Below are 22598 nucleotides of genomic sequence, written 5' to 3'. Positions count from 1 at the left end.
TCCAGCTGACTCAGGGTGAAGGCAGGTTCACCTGGACAGGTAACCAGTCTATCACAGGGCTACACTTAGAGACAGTCGATAAAGATGTTTTTTTAGAAGGAGTTTCTCGTGTGATGTGATTTATTCCAAGAATAAGATCTGCTGGATGAAGCTTCTTCTTCATGCTTCTTGTCAGGCAGATTTTAAACATTTTTGGGGCTTTTTATTTCCTTTATTCCAGAAGTTAGTTGAGGAACAGTGGGGACGGACATGCAGCAGAGCATGCTGGGAACGTTGAGCCTCTGTAAATGGGTCACCTGGGCAACCAGGTGAGCTACTGGGGGGTCCTTGTTGTGCAGATTTTAATAGATACTGTGATGTTGAACATAGTCCAGCACATAAAGGAAGAAACTCCAGAAGCCTGAAAGAGTTTCCTGCAAAGCTTCAGATTTTATTATTCACTGAAATATGACTAACCTCCACGACAGACCACAGCTGGAGCAAAAATGTAAACCGAGTGTTAAATGACGACTCCTGAGTGACTTACAACCCGCTCTCACCCACTGAGGCCTGTGTGCTCAGTGCTGCTGATTTACTAACTGGTCAAACCCTTTAGTTTGGGTTCCACAGAAATGCTGCTCAAGTTCCATGTTAGAAATACGTTGGTGTGTTTGTGATTCAGCATCTCTGCACGGCGCTAACGCTGACTGAGACGGTTTGAACTGTGTGTTCTGAGCCTGTCCAGGAGTTAAATCCACACGATGGCATCATGTTCAGCCTCTGTCTGCTTTCAGGCCTCATAAGATAATACAGAACTCCCTAAATCTGGAAACTCAAACACAGCAGCTCTATGAAGTAGGCCCATGTCATGCTCTGGCTGGAGATGGGTGGTCTCTGCAGGAGTCCAGGCGTGAGGCTTTTACAGCATGTCAGCGTGCGTTAGTCCCGCGTAAACACGCGACGCAGGAACAAAGCCTTTCCTGATTATCGTTCTTAATAGAAAAGAACCCGAATTCATCCACGTGGCCTCGACTTCCCTTTGCAGTGACATCATTCCCGCCTGGAACAGAACCTCGGGCTGTTTCCAACAGAGGCCCAGTGACACGAGGCCTCCGAGCGGCGCGGCCCGGGTCTGTTTACCTCTCCTCCGTGTCGCTACCATTCCACAGCGGGACACGTTTCCCCTCCGCCATAAATCCATAAAGTCACGCATGACTTGGCGAGTCGAGGGGAGGGAACGGCGTGAAGCTGCTGCTGTGTGCGAGTGCACATTTTTAAATATATAACTCCTCGTCAGGGTCACTGGTGCTGCTGCTGGTGAGGATGGCGAGCAGCCAGAGAAGCTGCTTCTGCTCACACTCGCTCTCACTCGCTCTCTGCCTGGAAGAAATGTGCCATTATCCAGCGAGGCCCCTGCAGCCGGGCCCCCGAGCACAGAACTACTGTCCAAGACAACATGCAAATGCCAAGAGGCTGGAGACTGGAAGCTGGATGCGAGAGCGCCTCAGATGCCTCCTCAGACTGTTTATGGCCGCCTCCACAGCCGCCAAAACGCTCCTCCGGCCTCACAAGCCTTCTCCTCACTGCCTCTCTCTTTCTTTCCAGGAGGTCACTGCCAGTGAGAGCGACAGACTCTGAGCTGTGCAGGACTTCCTGAGCGAGAAGGAGGCTCATCTCTAGAAAGTCAATTTGCAAGGTTTCAGCTTTCCAATGAAAAGTCTCCCACAACTGTCAGATTGCAGCTGAAGTCAAGCTCCCTAATTTAGTCCAAGAGTGCATAAAACAGTCAGACTTTGGCCTGAATGTCTGCTCTTCAGATGATTAAGTTTCACCTTCTTACATTATGAGATGTTCCAGATTGGTGCATTATAGCAAAAAGCTAATTATAATCCAGTATAAATAATAAATCCCATAAAGCCCGACCTCATCATCACATGGTTTCTTTAAATTACTCACTTCTCTTGTACACCTTCTGTCAAGAGCTCTGACGGGACAAAAGGTGAGCAGATCACAGGAAACATCTCATCCATCACACAACTCTCTGCTGCTGCCTTTGGACCTCTCAGCATCAGCATGAAGATGTGATCTCACCATCATGTCCTGCATCTGCTATGCTAGCAGCGCTAGCTAAAGGTGACCAGGGCTGATGGTGGTGTCTGCAGACAGGTCCAACCAGGGAGCTGCTACCACCCACAGACGGATCACAGCTTCATGTACTTCACACCCTAACAGAAAGAATACTGACTGGAGATGAGTTAAAGCTTGGAGTCTAACAGGTATCTGATGGTTACAGACTGGGCCTCTGACAAACAACGAGCTCCTGGAGGTTTATTATGAGTCACTGCGTCTCCATTTGTTAATGATAAGAACAGTTTCTGCTCCACCACTGCTGCGAATTTCACAACTTCAAATATTCATGTTTATATAAATATCTGACACACTTCAGCCTGATATATCAAATACTTTGACAATAAATATAAGTACTAGAGACGCTCTCTGAGAGCTCAGACCTCCTCCAGCAGCTCATCTATCTACACCGTTAGCTTCATGGAGAACCAGAACATAGCGTTAGCATCTGAGCTAACAGTGATATCATTAATAACCAGCTGATGTCGATCTAGACTCTCAGATATTTTCTACACTGACAAAGCACTCATCATGACAGAACACAGTGATGCTGCACATCACATTAAACAGCAGAACCGGGACCACCAGAACCAGAATCAGCCATGTCTACACGCCCCGAACACACCTCTGAGATCAAAGCATCAGCGAGAAACAACCCAAAGAACAGCACAAACCCAAACCGCTTCATCACACCGGAGCTAACGTGTCTCTTACTTACCGTAGCTGTTTAGCAGCGAAAAGTTTATTTAATCGGTAAATCCACACCGGAACCAGTTAGTACTACTTCCTGTGTTACACTGAAATCCTTCCGGGCGTCTTCTGGAGGCTCCGTTAGCCTCAGGGAGCTAAGGAGGGAACACTCCGCAAGCACTCAGCAAGCAGCTCTTCTTCAAGATGGCGTCCTGCTGGTTCTGATTGGCTAACAGTACTGTCAGTCTCATGTTGGTGGCTGTCGCTGTATCCTATTGGCTGTAACGATTCGAAGGCGGTGTCAATCACTGACACCGACCAATCATGACGGAGATACAGCCTTACGTCACCACAGGAGCTCCACAGCAGTCTGAGCAGCATCAGGACGCGGAACACAGACAGCGGTCTGGTTGGATGTTCAGGAAACTAAAGAGCTGCTGTGTGTGGATGTATTGGACCCCATCAGTGATCTACTAGTGGAGTATATAGTTTGTACATGAGAACATTCAGATGGTCACCAGTGAGCCAGAATGAGAGCTCGCCTGAACCGTCTGGACTAAAAACTCTCTGATGTTGTTCTGCTTCACTTGATCAGAGTCACAATGTTCACATGTTGTCTGTGATCTGGGAGAGGTTCAGAGCTGCAGCTGGATCAGTACAAAGAGATAAACATCCTGAACATGTTTCCTCTGTGCTGTGTGCCGTCTTCATTTAATCCTAACCAGGAACATATAGACTGATATTTACACACCTGAACACATCTCACAAGTGTTCCTTTGATTATGACACCAGAATGATTCAAACAGCCGTTGTGGTTGCAGATAAACTCTGGTTATTATGGGATGTCATTTAAAATCAAAGGCCTAAAAAATAGCTCAAGGCTGAACAGGTTAAGCTGCTAGCTAACGCTATGCTAGGTTAGCATAACTACAGCGATGCTATTGCTAACAGAAACAGACAGGGAGTAGCTCAAGCTAGGTTAGCACAACTTTAGCAACGTAAATGCAAAGCGTGACCGACACAACGAAGCATGCAGTCTTGACTCATGGCAAAGAGAGTTAAAGTGAACCAGGAGACCTGCTGAGTCATGGTTGATATTTATTTTGTTCTCATAAATGTACAGAGAAGCTGTAGCTAGCCAGAGGTGGACATTTGTTTGTTCTGAGCTTCTGGGCCGCTCCAACAACCTACGAGATCTCAACACAGTTCACATGTTATCAAGGAGCAGCCGTTTGATTAGTTGGCTTTTTAGGTAACAAACGAAACCTACCTGCCTTCAGCTCTGACGTCAGAATCCTCTTTACAGCTGTTGTTGTTGTCGTCACCGTCACCTTCATCACCATCACCTTCATCACCATCACCTTCATCACCGTCACCTTCATCACCATCACCTTCATCACCATCACCTTCATCACCGTCACCTTCTCACGTTTCTCTTCTAACCTGAACCCGGTGCCGCTGTAGTTGCCACCAGCCAATCTCTGCTAATCAATCACAGCTGCAGTCGGTCACGTTGGAGAAGCCCGGCGACACCATGTGAGCACCATGAACCAACCAGAATCAGACCTGCACGCAAATCATAAAAGTCATTAAAAAAAACTACATTCAGTTTGAGTAATTATGCTGGTTTGTTCCAAAGGCAAGCAGCTGCAGGTTAATGGACTGGAAACACATGAAATTAAAATAATAAAAAGGAAAATAGGATGTTGTCCAGTATGAACAAACCCTCCGGTCCAGGTGAATGTAAACAGCGTGTGACAGCAGCAAAGTATGAAAAATGGTCTGGGCCTTCTGAGGGATGATGAACGTCAGCAGCGTGGAGGGAGAACGTTCTGGGTTTGCTGTTATCCATCACACGAAACCAACAGGGAGGCGTCCGGTTGGTCCCAAAGTTCATTCTGCTGCATGTGAGCGGCACAAATCATGAAGCCGGAGTCACAGAGGAACATGTTCAGCAACAAATAGGGCGAGGAGTCCTGCAACAGATGGTCTGACCTTCACAGAGTCCTGATCTCACCCTCATGGGTTCAGTCTACATGAAGAGACAGAAGATGGAGAGACGTCCAGAACCAGAACCACGCCGTGATAAAAGTACTGTGAAAGTACAGTTAGATCATAGAGGCAGTGTTTGTTGAATTCAGTGAATTACGGTTAAAAACTCTCTTAAAACAAAATCTCTGTCAAAGTCTAAAAGCTTTTTTGGATCCAGAAACACAGAACAGGATGAGACAGCCGAGGCCTGAACTACACAAAGAAGGTTTGACACAAAAACATGAAAAAAATGCCGCAAACACGACAAAAAAAGTACATAAATGAGACACAAAACAGCAAAATCCTGACACAAAATCCCACAAATGAGACACAAGAGAAAAAATGAGACACAACAGGACAAGAACAAGACACGAAATGAGAAAAAAGAAACACAAACAACACAAATGAGACACAAAACAGCAAAAAAACAGACACAATACGGCACAAATCAGGAACAAAATGACAGAAAATACACAGAAAATGACACAAATGAGACACAACATGATAAAGACATGACAAATAACACAAATGAGACACAGAACTACACTTACAGTAAATGTCGACTATGCTGGTGAAACAGTATAAATCCAGTATTTCACTGGAAGGCGTCGTTAACAGTAATTAACAGTAAAACACTGGACTCTGAGTGCTGTCATCAGTTAGACAGTAATCAGCTGTGAAGGTAAATCACAGCAGCAACACTGTTTAACTGTCTGAGGTTAACTAACGAGTAAAAACTACTAATCTTATTATTTTATTTATTATTATAACACTGATGCTCTATAAATAACTCCCGCTCCTGTTTCTATTAATTAGGGCACATCTACATGAATGAAGGTGTTTAGGGTCGATGTTATAGATCCACAGCTCAGATCCACTCTCTGATCTTCTGGTGAGTCCCTGAACACACCAGGGTCAGAGCAGACTCCTCCTCACATGAAGTCTTCTGGGCTTAATTATGAAATAACATTCATATTGTTATTTGAAATGATACGAGGCCGTGACGGCGGCTGATGAAGCTGCATTAACAGTATGGCTACGTGGGAGTGTGCATGTTTGCAGAGGAGGTTAATTAATGTTCCTCCCTGCAGAAGCAACACTGTGGCTGTGCAGCGGGACGACTCGCTGCCGTCTATAATAGGAAGAGAAAAACAACAGAGACTAGCTGCTCATTTCTGGAGGCATTTTAATTGCTAGAATACAGCGCCAAGCTAAAAATGTCTGCGCTGGCTTCCAGCATGAGAAAGTAACCCAAGCTGCTCTGCAACACCTCAGAATCGATGCTGCTCACAAAGCGTCCGGCGTCACAATGTTCTGAAACACACGACACCGGTGCACCGGACAGAACCGATCCTTCTGTTTGAAACGTCACAATACACTCTGAGCAGAGCAGTCCAAACAGTTCTCTCTTTCACTCAGTTCATCAGATGAAGCAGGAACACGGAGCTCGGTGAATGAAAATACAAAAATACACAAAAAAATGGACACGTACTGCTGTCATGTTAAAATACAGATAATAACCAGTAAAATCACGGAAAAACAACAACAGTGATTTACCTAAAAGTGTATTTTTTCCTGTATTTTTACAAATAGTGTGTATATGTGTGTGTGTATATATATATATATATGTATATATATACATGTACATGTTGATTGCAAAAATAAAAATAAAATAAAACCCAAAAGGCTAAAACTTTGTATTGAAGTAGTGATTTGATATTTTACTGTTTCCATCAGCTAACAGGAAACGTTTTCAGAGGTGTTTGGTGTTATTTTCACTTATTTTCACAGTTTTTCACTTCTTGAATGTTTCAGTATTTTGCTGTTAATTCACATATTTTTTCTGGCCAGACTTTTTAAAAACAACATCTCTATACATTTACAGTGTATGTTGTGTCCACCAGAAACCCAGCAGCAGGTCCTCCTGCCTCAGCTCTGACCTCCGGCACCGACCTGGACGTGAGACTCTGAGCGCTGAGCGACTTCCTCGGATCCAGTTTCCTCGTCCAGGTGCTGAAAACACGACGTAAACGGTTCCAGCTCAGTGGACGCCAACAAAACAGGTAAACGTAACGCAGGTGGAACAACCAGAGCCTCCAGGTGTGCTGTTTATTCGCCTCTAATCATGTTTCTGTTTTATTTAATTCCCTTCGATTGTCCTCTCCGGCTCTCCGTCCGTTCTCTGTGAACATCAGCAAACACTCAGAAAGACTGAACACAGCAGCTGCTGATGTGATGTGAAGGTAAAAAACAGGGATTATAAGGAGACGAGTGACTATTCTCAGGGTTAAATTATGGAAAACTGCTCATATAAGTTCAAAAATGTCTAATTTGCTTTGTGCTTTTAGAAGTATGGCTGATTGGCTTCTAGCTATCAGTGTTTTCATTTGTTTTATTCACCGACTGTCTCGTCCACAGATCGTTGGTTTAGTTCATATTATACTGTTCATACTTTTTGTTTTATGACTGAAGATAAATCAAGTGTTACAGCAGGATTTAATTTTTATTTTTATTCTATTTAATTTTATTTCACTATATTTTATTATTATTGTTTATTTTATTATCTTTCTTTGCATGGCAAAAAACACACAAACAAAAATATAATAAAACAACAACAAACTGTACTTATGGAAATCTTTGTATTGTATTTTTTTTTTTTTCCTGTTTGCTTTTTTACTTCTTATTTTATTTAATTTTTTGTAAATCCTTAAATTTTTATTTATTTATTTTGTGCTACTGTGATAAAAACTATTTCCCTTGTGGATCAATAAAGTTTATTAAAGCCTAAATAAACTAATAAATTAAATCAGAACACAATGAACGGTGGTTTATGTCGCATCAGTGAAGCTGAACCGGACAGAAAAGGTTCAACCGGACTGAGAATGACCCACATTGACTGGTTCAGGCCCTAGTGCGTTTTTCACAGCAGACATGTTGGTGGTTCTGGTTTCCCAGCAGCACCTCTGTCCTACATTCGTCCTGTTCTGCTGTTTCTGGTCCTGAATTCCACCGTGAGCCCACATGGCCTCGCTCCAGGACCAGACCAGAGTGGGCTGAACACTCGAGTATATAAGCCGGTCCAGTTCCGTCCACCGCAGCATCAGAGCGCTGGCTGCCTCTCCTGTCACGCTTTGCTGCTTCCAGCGCTGAGGTTTTCCCGAAACCGCTCATCTCGAGAGCCACTTCCCACCGGGCCGTCGTCATTCACAGAATTCCAGCCGCGTGGACAGAACCATTCACGGTTTCTAAGGAATGGTTCTGCTGCTGCTGCTGCTGTCTGTAGGTTGGAACCATCCATCCATCATCTCTACACCTTAATCCTCACCAGGGTCATGGGGGTCTGGAGCCTATCCCAGCTGACTCAGGGTGGAGGCAGGTTCACCTGGACAGGTAACCAGTCTATCACAGGGCTACACTTAGAGACAGACAACCAAGCACACTCACATTCACACCTACGGACAATTTACAATCACCAATTAACCTCAGCATGTTTCTGGACTGTGGGAGGAAGCCGGAGAACCCGGAGAGAACCCACGCTGCACGGGGAGAACATGGAGACTCCACGCAGGAAGATCCCGGGTGTCCTCACCGGGACGCCAACCGGCGACCTTCTAGCTGTGAGGCCACGGTGCTAACCACTGATCCACCTGCACCAGATTCTGCACAAATAAAAACCACTGAATAATAAACCTCTGCACTGGTAGCACAGGTGAGACGGCGTGAGGGACCGAGCTGGGACCAGCTGTCATGTGACAGAGGTTCTGGAAGCATTCAGCTGAACTGCAGCCAGAGTTCTCATGTAAACAGAAACTAATGAGAGCAAAACAGCACAAACGTGATAAATAGATGCAGCGTGGCAGCATCATTCTTCTGCCTTATGACTTATTTTACTTTTTAAAGTTTATGTTGTACTTAATTGAAGTGCAGGATGTTCATTACCTGGACTGGATCAGATTTCATCATCGTTATTGGTAATTATTCCAACGTTCAGACTCCAGAGCACACTAACAGTTTGGCTATAAGACAATCTAAAACCACAGGAGGAGCATGTGTCCAATCTGCCTCGTTAACCTTCAGCTGATCAGGTGTCAGCGTCACATTGTTCTGTTCAGGTAGGTGGGGTCTCTGGTTACCATGGAGACGCCACCTCATGATGCAACAAGGAACTTTTCCCGTCAGACCTGGAGGAGGAAACGTTCAGCGAGGCCGTATTGTGCATCTCTGGAGGAATTAATGACACAGAATTCATCTCCAGTAAATCCCCCCGACGGAGCTGAGCGGCTGCACGCGGGTGTAAATAGAACGCCGTCATGTTTTCCATCCCGCTTGTTTTGACATCGCAGTAAAAAATAGCCCGAGTCCACTTTCACAACAACAAAGTGAGTAATATTGTTTTAAATGAGGGATGACGGTGGTTTCAGAACCGCCGCCAACCAAACTCCCGCAAACGTCCCCACGGGTCCAGTGTTTATTTCGTTATAAATACACGGGTTTATTTTGGGCCTGTGTTCCGTTCTCCGGCCCGGACGGCAGCGGGGCAGCAGGGGAGCCTGGATTAACCCTTCCCCAGTCCTCAGCTCTCCGTTTTAATATCAGTGGGGCAAAAAAATATGAAGAAATGCACGAAGATGGTTTCATCAATCAGGAGATTAAAGACGCGTCTCCAGAGGTACGATGACCACAAGCTCTCAGCATCATGGGAGTCTGTGCAGCTCACTGTGGGACCCTCTGACCTTTCTCTCACTTTGTTCTTCACTGAGTTTAAATATCAAAGCAAACCTCTGCAGTCATGTAAATGAATGATGTTTGACTGATACCATAAAACCCATCACACTGACAAAACAGAACCAGAACAGCTTTTCTCGTGTGTACAACCCAAACTCACTAGTTATGTTTTCAGTGTTAACTATTAGTATTACTTTATAAAAGATCTTGTTATTCATTTTTCTGCTCCACACTTACCTCCCTGTTTAATTCAGATCTGATTCTAAATTCTGCAGAACTCTGTTGAAAGTCCAACTTGAAGCATTTTGCTCATCAATGTTCCAACACGAGTGTCCAAGAAAACATCGGTTCCTTTCTTCTTCTTCCACACATCGTATGCAGATGTAAAATGTTCTTTATTTTCAGGCAACCACATACAAATGCAGCAGCACAGAAGCTCAGTTCTGGAACTTTTGGAGCAAAAATCTTTGTGATAGTTTAAAATAATTCTGGTTGTTGCTGAACAATCTGCAGAAGATCATAATATTCACACTTCTGCTCCAGTTTCCACCGTCTTTGATTCTAATCAGATAATCAGATAAATCTGTTTTTAAATGCTGCGACCTGCTGAAGCTTGAAGCAGCATCTAACCAGGGTTTAGCTGCTCTCTAACTCCGGTTTTCCAAGAAACGTTTTGTCTTCCTCTCGTTATAAATAGATTCTAACTGCATGCTGCTTTGGTTCCACTTCACCCACATAAAGGAGCAACGACACAGAAACGAGTTCTGGTTTCTAAAATATGTTTAAATGTGATTTCTAAATGCTCTCAGGAGAACAAACAGCACGTCTGCATTTTGGACCGACTGACCTGTTGACAGGTTTCAGACTTCATCCTGGAGGATTAGTTTGACGGAACCAGCGGTACCATCTACACCTGCTTACAGAAGTGTGCTGAGCTTTTACATTTTTCTTTAGTTTGCATCATTTCAGTGAAGAAGTGCTTCTGAATCATGATCACAACGTGCCGGCCAAGAACATTTCTGATCACTTGATGCTGCGATAGTTTCATTAAAATGTTTTCTCTGCAGCCCAAACGGGTCAACGTTCTGTTTTTGCAGTGCTGTGGACCAAACACACAGATTCAGATCTTATTATCAGCTTCACACAAAGCCCGGTGTTTTCTACTCACAGAACAATCTGTGCAATAAGAGTGTTTTCTACATATAGAACAACCTGGAGAAATGTTGTTAAGTTTATCTTGAATCTCTACAACAGAACCTACAGCATGCACATTTAACTTTTACTATTTTCCACGACGTGCAGTTTCCCTGCTGTGGGACTAAAACAGGCTCATAAGTCTTCTGTTGGTTCAACAGACAAAATGTGTCTCAGATCTCATCATCAGCAGCCTACAGAGCCCGGTGGGATTCTATCGTCATGTTACACGGATCTGAACAGAACCCAACACGTGAATGTGGATTACATCTTTATTTAAAATCCTCTGGTTGAAGCTATAGACAGAATCTATAGGCTGAACAAAGCACACACACACACTGGACATGAACCACAGCCACAAGGTGACGCATTAAAAACACAGAAAGCAGCCGTTGGAAGGCTCTGACCCGATAAAAGCTTTAAAACAACACGTGGAGCCACAACAACAGCTGAGAACCTTGGATTTCCAAAGACGGGTTCAGAGGGAGGAATCATGAACATTTCTGTTTCCTCATTTGTGCCGTTGGTCCGACTGCAGCGGGTCGGGGAGGAGCTTCACTGCAACCAGCTGGTTCTGGTTGTAAACGTGTGTTTCAAATGTGTGGAGGTCCCTCAGGAGCTCAGCTCGCCGTGGGATAGCCCACACTCCGCCCCGTTAAGTGCGCCGCCGCCTTTAGTCCCGGCTCAGCTCTGGAGCCTCACAATCACTACCAGGTGAGATTCCCTCGTCCGTCCCCCCGGTTTCCTCCTAACCCCTTCGTTATCGAGTTTGTGGTCCGTCTGATGTACTGTCGGTCCTGCAGGGCTCTGCTTGCTCTACATGACCTGTACAGGAGAACACGCTGCACACATTAACCCATCTATCAACACGGGAAGGAACACGGATCAGTCTTTGAAGCCGTGCTGCCAGCCGGTGTGTGTAACTCTCTATCATTACAACAGCCTTTAAAAAGCCTGCTGAGGCGTCTGGCTGATGGTCACAACCTGGAACCGGACCCGGCTGTGTGGCACGGGCCAGAGCACGCCGTCCAGGTGAAGCTAAACCTTACCTACACGTGAAATAAAAACATTTATATATCTATGTACACACATCCTTCACGAAACACGTCTCATAGCATCAGGAGATACAGTATCTGTGGCTCATAGTGGCAAGCAGGGCTGATTGCACAAAAAACACCTTAACAGAGCTTTGCAGCCTCGTACACGTCAATAACAGGGCTTTTTTTTGTATTTAAAATAAATTAAACACCATTTTCAAAATGGTTGTCTCTTCCTTCTTTGATTATTATCTGTGAAATAAAACATTACAATAAAAGTGAAGGTAATAGGATTGGCCTTATCGTAGTGGTATGACACACCGGGTCCAGCAGAACTCTGAAGCTGTTTGGATCCATGGTTTCTGCCTCTGCAGTCCTCTTCACACAGGCTGAACATACATCACCTCCATCATTACATTTATGTTAAAAGCGTTGCTGTTGTTGAGCCAGTTTGGACACAAAGGCTGAAAGTTGGCGCTGCCCGGAATCAGTGACAGTCGCTTATAGGAAGCAGCTGGTATCAGAGTTATTCAAAGCAGTGAGTCACCGGGATCACCAGACCTGTAGCGTCGCTTTAAAGCAGGCTGTCAGTAGACCTGTTGGTGTGGAAAGACGTGACTCAGCGTTCTGGTTTGTCAGCTGATCGGCGGCTGACTTCCAGCTCGTGAGGCTTCCAGTCTTAAGGTGCTCTAGAATGAAACCAATCACTTCACCAGCCTCCACAAACATCCTCACCGCTTCTGTAATCACTGCTGACCAGTCGGTAAACTACAGCGAAGAAATCATAAAAAAACACACACATTAAAAACGTTAAAGCTCCATTAAGCGATATGTGACTAACAACATATGACCAGCTGCTACTGTGGACTAGCATGCAGCTGTAGGCTGTTCTGCACCCGGAAAGGAAACTCAACAGAGCGATTTGCATCCCTTAATTAAATGCATGGCTGCCAGGTTAAGAGAAAACGTCTAATTCATCCTGTGAGCTGCACACATTGTTCTGACTGCGTGTGTTCACATCATAATGAAGGAAACTGAATCAACTTAATGTTGTTCATAGTTTAAGGTCAAATTTTAGCATCAGTTGAATTAAAGCTAAATTTCCGTCGAGGTAACTGGATGAAACCGGCTCCATAACTTCATTATTTTCACTTTCAGTTCAGGATTTCACGCCTCCTCCTCTACGTTAACACGCCCAAAGACTCTCAGACTGCTAATTAAAAATACATTTGATTGAAGAGAAAACGCTAATTCCCCAAACTGAAGTTGTCCTGTTGACCCCAGACGTCACTGTGTGGCTGTTTTCATCCACATGGCTGAAACTGAACCACCTTCACATCTCATTTATGTAAAAAAAAACTAAACTAAACTCAGGCAGAAGGCTTTTTTCTCACTAGATGTTGAATTAAGGAGACTGAATGTCAGATGGTTGCAGAGAACTTCTAACGTCGGGACGTCCAGCTTGTTGGTTCTGGAAGGCAGAACCAGGTCGTGGTTCTGCTGCAGCCGGTTTGGAGTCTGTCGCTTAATGCAGCTTTAACCACACACACTTTGACATCAATAACGATGTCTTTATAAAACAGCGTTCTCCTTCCTCTCCTACAGGAGGACAGGAGGTCATCATGGCGTCTCTGAGGGGGGTGAGGGCACCGGGCCCCCCTCAGTCAGTCCAGTGGAGCAGGTGGGGGGCAGGTGAGTGGTTGAACAGAGGGAGGGACTGAAGCTACAGACCAGAGCCCCGCCTGAGCTGTTGCTCCTTTCAAACAGAAATACAAAAGGCCGATTGCTGAACTCACTAAAGTTCGAGGGCAGCCTGCAGATCGGGACCGCAGATGACCCAGGTTAACTAAACAGCGCCGGCTGCTCCGTCGGGAGGTGAAGCTGCTGGATTGTCACACAGGTTTGTGGTGTCTGCAGGCCTTTGTGCCCCGAGCGTCAGTCCCCCGTCACACAGTGCCGGGACTGTGGTGGTAGTTGTAATGGTTGCTGTGCTCCGAGTCTGCGATCTGAAGGCTGGGCTTCCTCTCCGGCTCCTCGCTGTCGGCCGCGTCGGACCTCACGCAGCGTGGAGGACGCTTCTTAAAGAAATCCGACACCAGGCGCACCTGCACAGGAGACGAGAGAGAAAGAAAGGAGAGCAGGTTGTTGGTCACTGAGCAGATCCTTTTTCCACAGATCTGAGTGTAAACACGTAGCCGGACACAGAGGAGGTACGGGCCGGCCTGGAAACTGTGATTACATGTGTCTGGAGAGGTCCGAGCCCAGCTGCTCAGCGACACAGTAACACTCAGGAACTCGGGCACATCTGAGAGGAACACACAGCGAGCAGGCTCAACCCTGCAGGCCGTAAAACACGATGCCCAGGAGGGGCTCTAATTGCACATAGCGCTGCGAAGGCCAGAGGCGTGGGCTCAGATCCCAATTAATCACACATGCACTCGCTCACACACACTCACACACACACTCACACACACATGCATGCACAGAGTTTCCACGAGGCAGTGCTGACAGTGGTTCAATCAAAACAGGGAAGTGGCCAAACAATAAAGGCGCCCAGCTGGATGAGGTGAGTCCGACAGACTTATTGCCTGAGAAGCGGCCAGCTGTGAGCGTGAGGGTTTGCATCAGGCCACGCTGAGCTGCCGTCACACTCCCCTCCGCCTCACGCCGGCTGCTCCACAAAGACCTGAACCCTGAGAATTAAATAAGGCTGAAATACGGTGTCATCAGCAGCCGCTCTGCTCTGAAGGAAGAAGAGTTTCCATTAAATGTCAGCGTTATGTGCGACGGTCCCGCCCATGTTTGCTTTTCCAAGAAGGTGGAAACCACAGCGGGAAGAGTTAAACTTCAGACGTCGGAGGAACGTCACAAAAACGTAAAATGTCAAAAAAATAAAAGTCTGACAGCGTTCTATATGAGCTCTACTTTCCCAACAAACTGTCACGTTTCCAGTCGGTGCATCTGAACATTTAAAATATGATTTTAAAAATTAAACGAGTATCACTACTGGTGACCTGGTCTGGACCCAACAGAACCCATTTCTATCACCAAACTGAATGCTGGTTGAAACACATTAACTTACACACATTATTTTGATGGACCGTGTTCACACAGTAAAGTCTGTAGCTGAGTAAAGTCGACACTGTGTGCAGCTTAAACTCAAAGTTCTGCGTTTGTTGAATTAAAACTTCATGTTGAAGTTGAGGGAACCAGATGAACGGACCTGTAACGTCATGAACAAGATGCTTCGTTCTATATAAACTAGAATCTGTGCAGTCAGTGTTTATTCTACATATAGAATAACTTTTTATCCATAGAAACACACATTCTGTACAATAAAAACAGAACTTATTATATTTATTTTGGGTTTTTTTCTATTAATTTTCCTACATGTCTGCTCTATCCCCTTTGCTTCCTCTTCTAGCTAAACGCTGCTCGTGTCAAATCAGCATCTATTCGCTCGACACCACAGAAGCATCACTTGGTTGGAGGACAGACTGTCCGGTGGAGGTGGGAATCATCAACCGATCGCGGTGTTTGTGTCTGTGAGACGCGTTGCCATGGAGACTCACATTGAGCACGGCGACCAGCGCGCCCTGCAGCAGCCCCACCAGCACGTCGCTCCAGTGGTGCTTGTAATCAGAGACTCGGGTGTAACCCACGTAGACCGCGAAGGCCACCAGGAAGAACTGGATGGTGGGCCGGAGGAGTCTGGCCCACTTAGCCGCCAGTCTGGCCTGCACGTAGAGCTGTGGTGGGAAGTGGAGATGGAAGAAGAAAACCAGAGGTTAGGTTCATGTAAGCGGTGCAACATTACATCATGCAGGCAGCCAGCTGACACAGCAGCAGTCTGTTATCTGTAGTACAGAGATATCCTTCTGCACCGTCGGGCTGTTCTGCCTCGGTCCAAAAAGCCGGTTTGTTTGGAGAATGACTGGACGTGTGACACCAGGAGCTGCTTCACCTCAGAGCAGATTCAGCCGTAAGAAGCTGTCGAGTATGAATTTAATTTATGTCCACTATGAACTAGAACTCACTCTTTTTTTTTACTGGAAAGCAGCAGATGCCAAAAAACCATGAATCTGGCAGCAGCACAGACTTCGCTGAGCTTCTGCTCGGCTGCTGTTGAAGGTGTAAAAACTGGCACCGCGGTCCGGCCCGCCGCTCTGGACACACTGGTCCGGCTCAGACTGGATGTCACGGCTCAGCTCTGTTTGTCTGGAGAAAACAGTCAGCACCGACCCAAACCCACTGACAGGAACGGACACTGGCTGGACTTATTCTGTCTTTTTCTTTGGACAGAAAAACCCCCAAGAACAAAGAACGCTGCTTTGCTTGGAACTTGCTGTCCTGCGCTGCTGCCTGGCTTCAGCACAAAGAGCAGAGGCCCGGCGTGATGAAGTGGAGCGGCCCGGCAGACAGAACACAGCCTCCCTCTGCCTTCAGCACTGCTGGGAAAAAGTCTGCGGAGGCCTCCAGATCATTCCTCTCACTATCCAGACCCTTCCTCTGAACTCTCTCCTTGTTCTTTTATGTCCACGGGCACAAACCGGCTCTGTGGGCCTTTTCTCCTCCTCAACAATTAGCCCTTGAGCGCTGATCCGAATGCACAAGCGTGGTGTCAGATGAGCTCATCGGGGGACTTCTGTGGTCGAGTCTCACCGAGAGTTTACTGCATTCTGACTGCACATAGACACGCGTGTTCACACTGTGTTAAGTTTAGAGTCTCATGACGTCTGTGTGCCGAACTTACCGCCAGGAAGAGCATGCAGTACATCCCAAAGGAGGAGTGTCCCGAGTAGAAGGACAACCTGGAGGAGGAGGCAGGTGACGGTTAGACATCACTGCTACAGACAATAAGTAAGAATCTGTGTTTCCCAGACACACATTCTGTCCTCAGTCCTCCGCTGTCCTACAATCTGTGATCAGCATCAGGTCAGCATCAGAACTAAAGAAAGCTCTGGTGAAGCGTCTTCATTTAAAAAAACACAAAAAGAAGAAGTTGTTTCTCCTGAACTGTTTCCAACCTAATAAACACGTTTTTTCTTTCAAATACTTACAATTTTCTGACAGTAAAGGAATATAGTTTAAAAAAAAGAAGTGATTTTACAGTTAAATGTAAAATAAAATATTACCATTTATGAAAAATACAGACTTTGTTTTAATGTGTAGATTATTTATCGTTTTGATATTTTTAAAGGTTAATTTTTAAAAACACTGTATTTATATGACTTTACTGGTTATTGTCTGTACTTGATCAAAACAGGGAAAATCTGTAAAACAACAGTAATTTAAAAAACTGTAGTTAAAGAACATTTATTTTTCACAGTGTGTTGAGTATCTGTGAACTAATGAGAGTTAAAGCTGATATACAGCAAAGGTCAACATGTAAAATAATCAATTCTTTTGATCGTTAACAATGACATTTAGTAAGAACAGAACAGAGAGAAATCTGAAAAATAGGAGTTTTAAAAATACTTGTAATATTTAAAATGTATAACACAGTTATTTTTCTTTAAAATATTAGTGACATAATGGTATTTTGATTAAAACAGTAATTTTACAGTCAAATGTTGTAAAATAACAAATGATCATTTATAAAATCACAGGTTTCTGATGTGGATGTAAATTTACATTTTTCTCTGCATTGCTGCAGGTGCTATCGGTGAAATGACATTTCTGATATATTACAGGAAATAAACATTCGTTTTTAACAATAAAGAGTTTGGTCTCTGCAGCTGGTTCTGGACTGAAGCTCTTTGGACCTTCTGAGTCACAGTTTACTCGTACTTGTCCTTAGAAATGCTACAAGCTGCGAACAGAAGCTTCCCTCCTCGTACCTGGACTCGGTGACGTCCTGAGGCCTGCCGGTGCAGTTGATCACCTGCATGTAGCCCGTGCACACCTTCGGGGAGCAGACGGACATGAAGTTGGGTCTCGGGCGGCCGATGGTGAACTTGGCGAGGTCGGTGAGCGACTGGCTGACGGCTGCTCCGAACAGGAAGGTGCCGACCACCTTGTAGAGAGCAGCGACGTACTGGTTGAAGTCGGAGTTGGAGTAAATCCTCTTGCTGTAGACCAGATAAGCCTCTCCAGAGGAAATCTGAGGGAAAAACATTCACGTTTTTGCTCCATTACAAGAGAATGAGTCACACCTCAACACGCTGCCCGGTTCCTAAAGAGAACTTATTAACTGAGCAAACAGAGCAGAAAGCTGTGAATGAGCAACGACGTGTAAACCATAACGAGCAGACGGAGGTGAGAAGAAATAAAAGCCTGACTGATGTCCTGTGAGGAACGTACGATGATGACGGTGCAGGAGATGGTGACGGCGGCCAGCATGCCGTGAGTGATGGTGTCTGGTCTCAGAGGGTACTTGATGCTCTCGTCGTCGCAGTAAATGCCCCTCTGGTAGGGTTTGAACACGATGGTCATGATGATGAAGGGCAGCGCCGCTGGAGGGCAAACAAACAGGAAGAGTCGGATCAGTTCCACCGTTTACTCATTTTATGGTCAAATGTAGAAATATCACATCATCATTTATAAATAATGTGGATGAGCACGTACTGGACAGTTTTAGACCACTTAGTTTATTCTAAAAAACAAACCTGTGATTCTTTTAGTTTTTATTTGTAATCTAACAAACAGGAGAATCTGTAAACCAGCAGCAAACTGTACATACATGAGCAGCTATAAGACCTGACGTCCAGCGTTTGGTCGCTCATGACCAAACGGAGCAGGTTGGAGATCGACCAACGCAACAGACTCCGCTACAGAAGAAAACAAATGCTGTGTAATTCCATATTTGTCTATTTTTCTTGGGGTTTTCAGACGTTACATCACTTCCTCAGCTGGGAAGTGAAAATGTTTCTCTAAGGACAGATAAATAGTTTTCGCTCTCCGTCTCTCTCCGGACCTCCAGTTCTGAAATCACAGCGACGAAAACGACCCGCGAGGAGAAAAAAAACAACATTCAGTGGTTAAACGTCGGTGCAGAGACGCACGCCGAGGAATCACAGAAACAAACATCACACACACCTACAGGACTACACACACACACACACACACACACACACACACACACACACTGCTGCAGACACAACACACACGGCTTTCCAGTGATGTGGGCAGAGATCAGACCAAATACAGCTGCTGAAGGCCTCCAACAGTCCTTGAGGTGTTCAGACGCATGAATCCTAAACCACACACACACACACACACACACACACACACACACACACACACACACACACACACACACACACACACACACACACACACACACACACACACTCTGAGTTTCAGGACGTTTGTTAGAAGCTGATGTTTGCAGCAGACGGATCTCGTTCTGCAGAAGCCTTTAGTTTCGTCTCTTCAGCTCCGTGAGCCCCACGAGCTGCTGGTGGGTTTATTTATCAGACAGAAACCGCAAAAACAAGCAGAACCGTCAGATTTTCAGTGTAAAGTCCATCGTGGACGTTTCTGTTCTACTGGAAAATGGAACCAAATCTAAGCCTGAAGTCGTGATCGTTCCCTTTTTTTTTTAATGCCAAAAACACACCATTTGCTCTCATCAGATTTTGTAAAAACTAAACAATTCTGTGTTCCTTTGTGCAGCTGTAAAGCCGAGAGCGACTCAACTGTAACCGACAGTCACGTCACAAAAATTCTGGGATTGTTCTGTTGAACTGGGCTGAACTGCAGGCTGTGTTCACACTGAATAGACCGGAGCAAGGTGTTTCAATTTACAGCGTTCTGATGTTCTTCTGCTGCACAACAGAGATGTTTGAGTCCTCTCTGCTGCTAGCCACGGCTGTGCTGTTTCCACAGAGCTGCAGGGTTTCATAGTGCTCTCATAAATGAGCCACAGTGAGTAAATGAATGCCCACAAACTACTCGGGGGTCAGAGGTTAAAACCAGAGCGTGAGTGGACAGCAGAACAGTGGGAAGTGTTGCCGAAGTGGTTCGAGAAGTTCTTTTAAAACTTTTTTTCTGCTTCCTACCATCTCAACCTCCTACAACTGAAGCGAGTGAGAGTCTGCTGCCCTGCTGCCGGTGTTTAGCTCTGCTCTGGACGCGGTGAAGTACGACTCCGGGCAGATGCATCATGTGGGAGGAAGGTCTCGTCGAGCCTCAGCTGATCCTGCAGCCCTGGGCTCTTTGGTTACAAGGCTGACGTGGAGAGATCGTGAACTAAAGCGATGTAAAATCACGATAAATTATCCAGTTACTCAGTGGACACATTAAAGTCCAATAAAACCCAACATGTTCACGGCTTTAGCTGCACAAACGCATTTCTCCGTCACACGTTGGTGTAAATTCTACTCCTGAAGGATTGTCTGTCAGAGGAGAAGCGTGTTCATCGTCATGTCTGCAGCAATCGGAGTGAATTATTAACAGACAGAGTGCAGAAAGTCCTGGTGAGGTGCAGCCCCGGTGAGGAATGTCCTCCGCCCTGATATCCACTATCCACGGCGGCACACAGACGGCCGAGGGGCCGCCATGGAAACGCCGAGCAGCTGCAGAGTAAACGCAAGAAAAACAGCCACGAAGCGAGCGCTCACCAATCGGATTACGTTTCTGTGTAAATGAGCCCCTCCCATTTCATTTAACGAAAAATGTCTGCAACTGACATAATTCCAGGAGGACGTCCAGCGAGACTGACTGATGAGAGACCACGAAGACTGAGACGACAAAGAAAATACACAAGTGGAGGTGGATCAGGGATGGGCTGGCGTGAAGGCTCGGTCACAGCGGGCCGAACTCCACCTCGTATGATGCACTCAGAACAACATGGAAATGTAGGAATGAAGGTGAAAAAGTTTTAAAGAGGCAGAGAATCCTTCAGGTGACCTGAACCTCCAGCGTGTCGTTTAAAATGTATGATGAAGCACCAATGAAGGGATTAAAGTTCTCAGAACCAGCCACAGAGGACAGACTGGCCGCGGTCCCGTTCAGCCCAGGTGGCATGACCCAGTCCGGACGCTGTTTATCGACATGCCGGCTGCACGCGTGTTCCTCACAGACACTACGAAGACAAAGAGTCTTATTGGCTCAGCGAGAACACGGCAGCAGCAAAATAGGAGCTTTGTGTGGAGAGCAGAATAAACAATAGAGCTCGAATCGGATAAACAGCCGATTGCACATCGACTCCTGGTAACCCGACCTTGGAGGAGTCGGGTTCAGACTCGCAGACAAGGAGGAAGAAGGAAAAAACAAACCCAGTTAACTCATGAACCCAAACCCACACGTACACTGAAGTCTGATTAGAGAGCCGGCGAGCCAGAAGGCAGACAGGTGTGACCTCCTCACCACACAAAGAAAACCTGAAAGGCAGAAGTTCATGGAAACATCAACGAACAAAGAACATCACCTGTCCTAAACCAGTTCCAGCCTCTTGTGTTCTTTCAGCAAACAAAGACTAGTTGGTCCTGATTCTGTGTTAAACTGAGACACCCAGACCTGCCTCCATGCTCAGAGTCCGCTTAGGAAAGTGGTTCATGTTCTGATCCGACTCCACAACAGAAAGTGAATCAGTCACGTAACCGAAAGTGCTTTTCTAAAAGTAGACAGGTGGTACAATAAGTTTAAATACTGAGGTGAAGCCTCTGTGTGTGAGCAGCTCTAATATTCACCAGAACCAGAACCAGAAGCTTTTTATTGACAAGTGAGCTCACACACACAACAACAAGAAGACAGGAATAAATACAGAATCTAGATCTAAGAAATTCTAAATAAAATATATATAAAAGAAAAGCAGAAAAGTACGACGTGAACAAAAAGTACTGAGACGTAAACCTGCTTCAACCAAGAAATAAACCAGGAAACAGTTTGGATCACAATGTTTGACATGAAAGGATTAAAACCCTCCAAAANGATTCTAAATTCTGCAGAACTCTGTTGAAAGTCCAACTTGAAGCATTTTGCTCATCAATGTTCCAACACGAGTGTCCAAGAAAACATCGGTTCCTTTCTTCTTCTTCCACACATCGTATGCAGATGTGAAATGTTCTTTATTTTCAGGCAACCACATACAAATGCAGCAGCACAGAAGCTCAGTTCTGGAACTTTTGGAGCAAAAATCTTTGTGATAGTTTAAAATAATTCTGGTTGTTGCTGAACAATCTGCAGAAGATCATAATATTCACACTTCTGCTCCAGTTTCCACCGTCTTTGATTCTAATCAGATAATCAGATAAATCTGTTTTTAAATGCTGCGACCTGCTGAAGCTTGAAGCAGCATCTAACCAGGGTTTAGCTGCTCTCTAACTCCGGTTTTCCAAGAAACGTTTTGTCTTCCTCTCGTTATAAATAGATTCTAACTGTATGCTGCTTTGGTTCCACTTCACCCACATAAAGGAGCAACGACACAGAAACGAGTTCTGGTTTCTAAAATATGTTTAAATGTGATTTCTAAATGCTCTCAGGAGAACAAACAGCACGTCTGCATTTTGGACCAGCTGACCTGTTGACAGGTTTCAGACTTCATCCTGGAGGATTAGTTTGACGGAACCAGCGGTACCATCTACACCTGCTTACAGAAGTGTGCTGAGCTTTTACATTTTTCTTTAGTTTGCATCATTTCAGTGAAGAAGTGCTTCTGAATCATGATCACAACGTGCCGGCCAAGAACATTTCTGATCACTTGATGCTGCGATAGTTTCATTAAAATGTTTTCTCTGCAGCCCAAACGGGTCAACGTTCTGTTTTTGCAGTGCTGTGGACCAAACACACAGATTCAGATCTTATTATCAGCTTCACACAAAGCCCGGTGTTTTCTACTCACAGAACAATCTGTGCAATAAGAGTGTTTTC

General features: G+C 45.4%; 1 protein-coding gene across 2 annotated transcripts; it reads right to left on the bottom strand.

Moving 5' to 3' along the window:
* Positions 1-699: 699 nt before the first annotated feature.
* On the bottom strand, positions 700-18968 carry LOC103367318 (lipid phosphate phosphohydrolase 2-like). 2 transcript variants are annotated; one of them, XR_520720.1, is made up of 6 exons: positions 18087-18968; positions 17624-17886; positions 16537-16594; positions 15356-15532; positions 13490-13888; positions 700-710 (listed from the first exon to the last, which is right to left on the bottom strand). XR_520720.1 is itself a non-coding variant. In XM_008295311.1 (5 exons), the coding sequence occupies exons 1-5, from the start codon at positions 18216-18218 to the stop codon at positions 13730-13732; spliced, it is 789 nt and encodes a 262-aa protein (XP_008293533.1). In that variant the 5' UTR covers positions 18219-18968; the 3' UTR covers positions 11005-13729. The 2 variants fall into 2 exon arrangements, 1 of the variants encoding a protein (XP_008293533.1); XM_008295311.1 differs by lacking the exon at positions 700-710 and having other exon boundaries at positions 11005-13888.
* Between the last annotated feature and the right edge of the window lie 3630 nt (positions 18969-22598).

The sequence above is a fragment of the Stegastes partitus genome, unplaced genomic scaffold (genome assembly GCF_000690725.1).
Source record: "Stegastes partitus isolate 25-593 unplaced genomic scaffold, Stegastes_partitus-1.0.2 Scaffold1037, whole genome shotgun sequence".
Taxonomy (NCBI): domain Eukaryota; kingdom Metazoa; phylum Chordata; class Actinopteri; family Pomacentridae; genus Stegastes; species Stegastes partitus.
The sequence above is the reverse complement of the archived record's forward strand: the minus strand, read 5'-3'. Positions and strand labels throughout refer to the sequence as shown.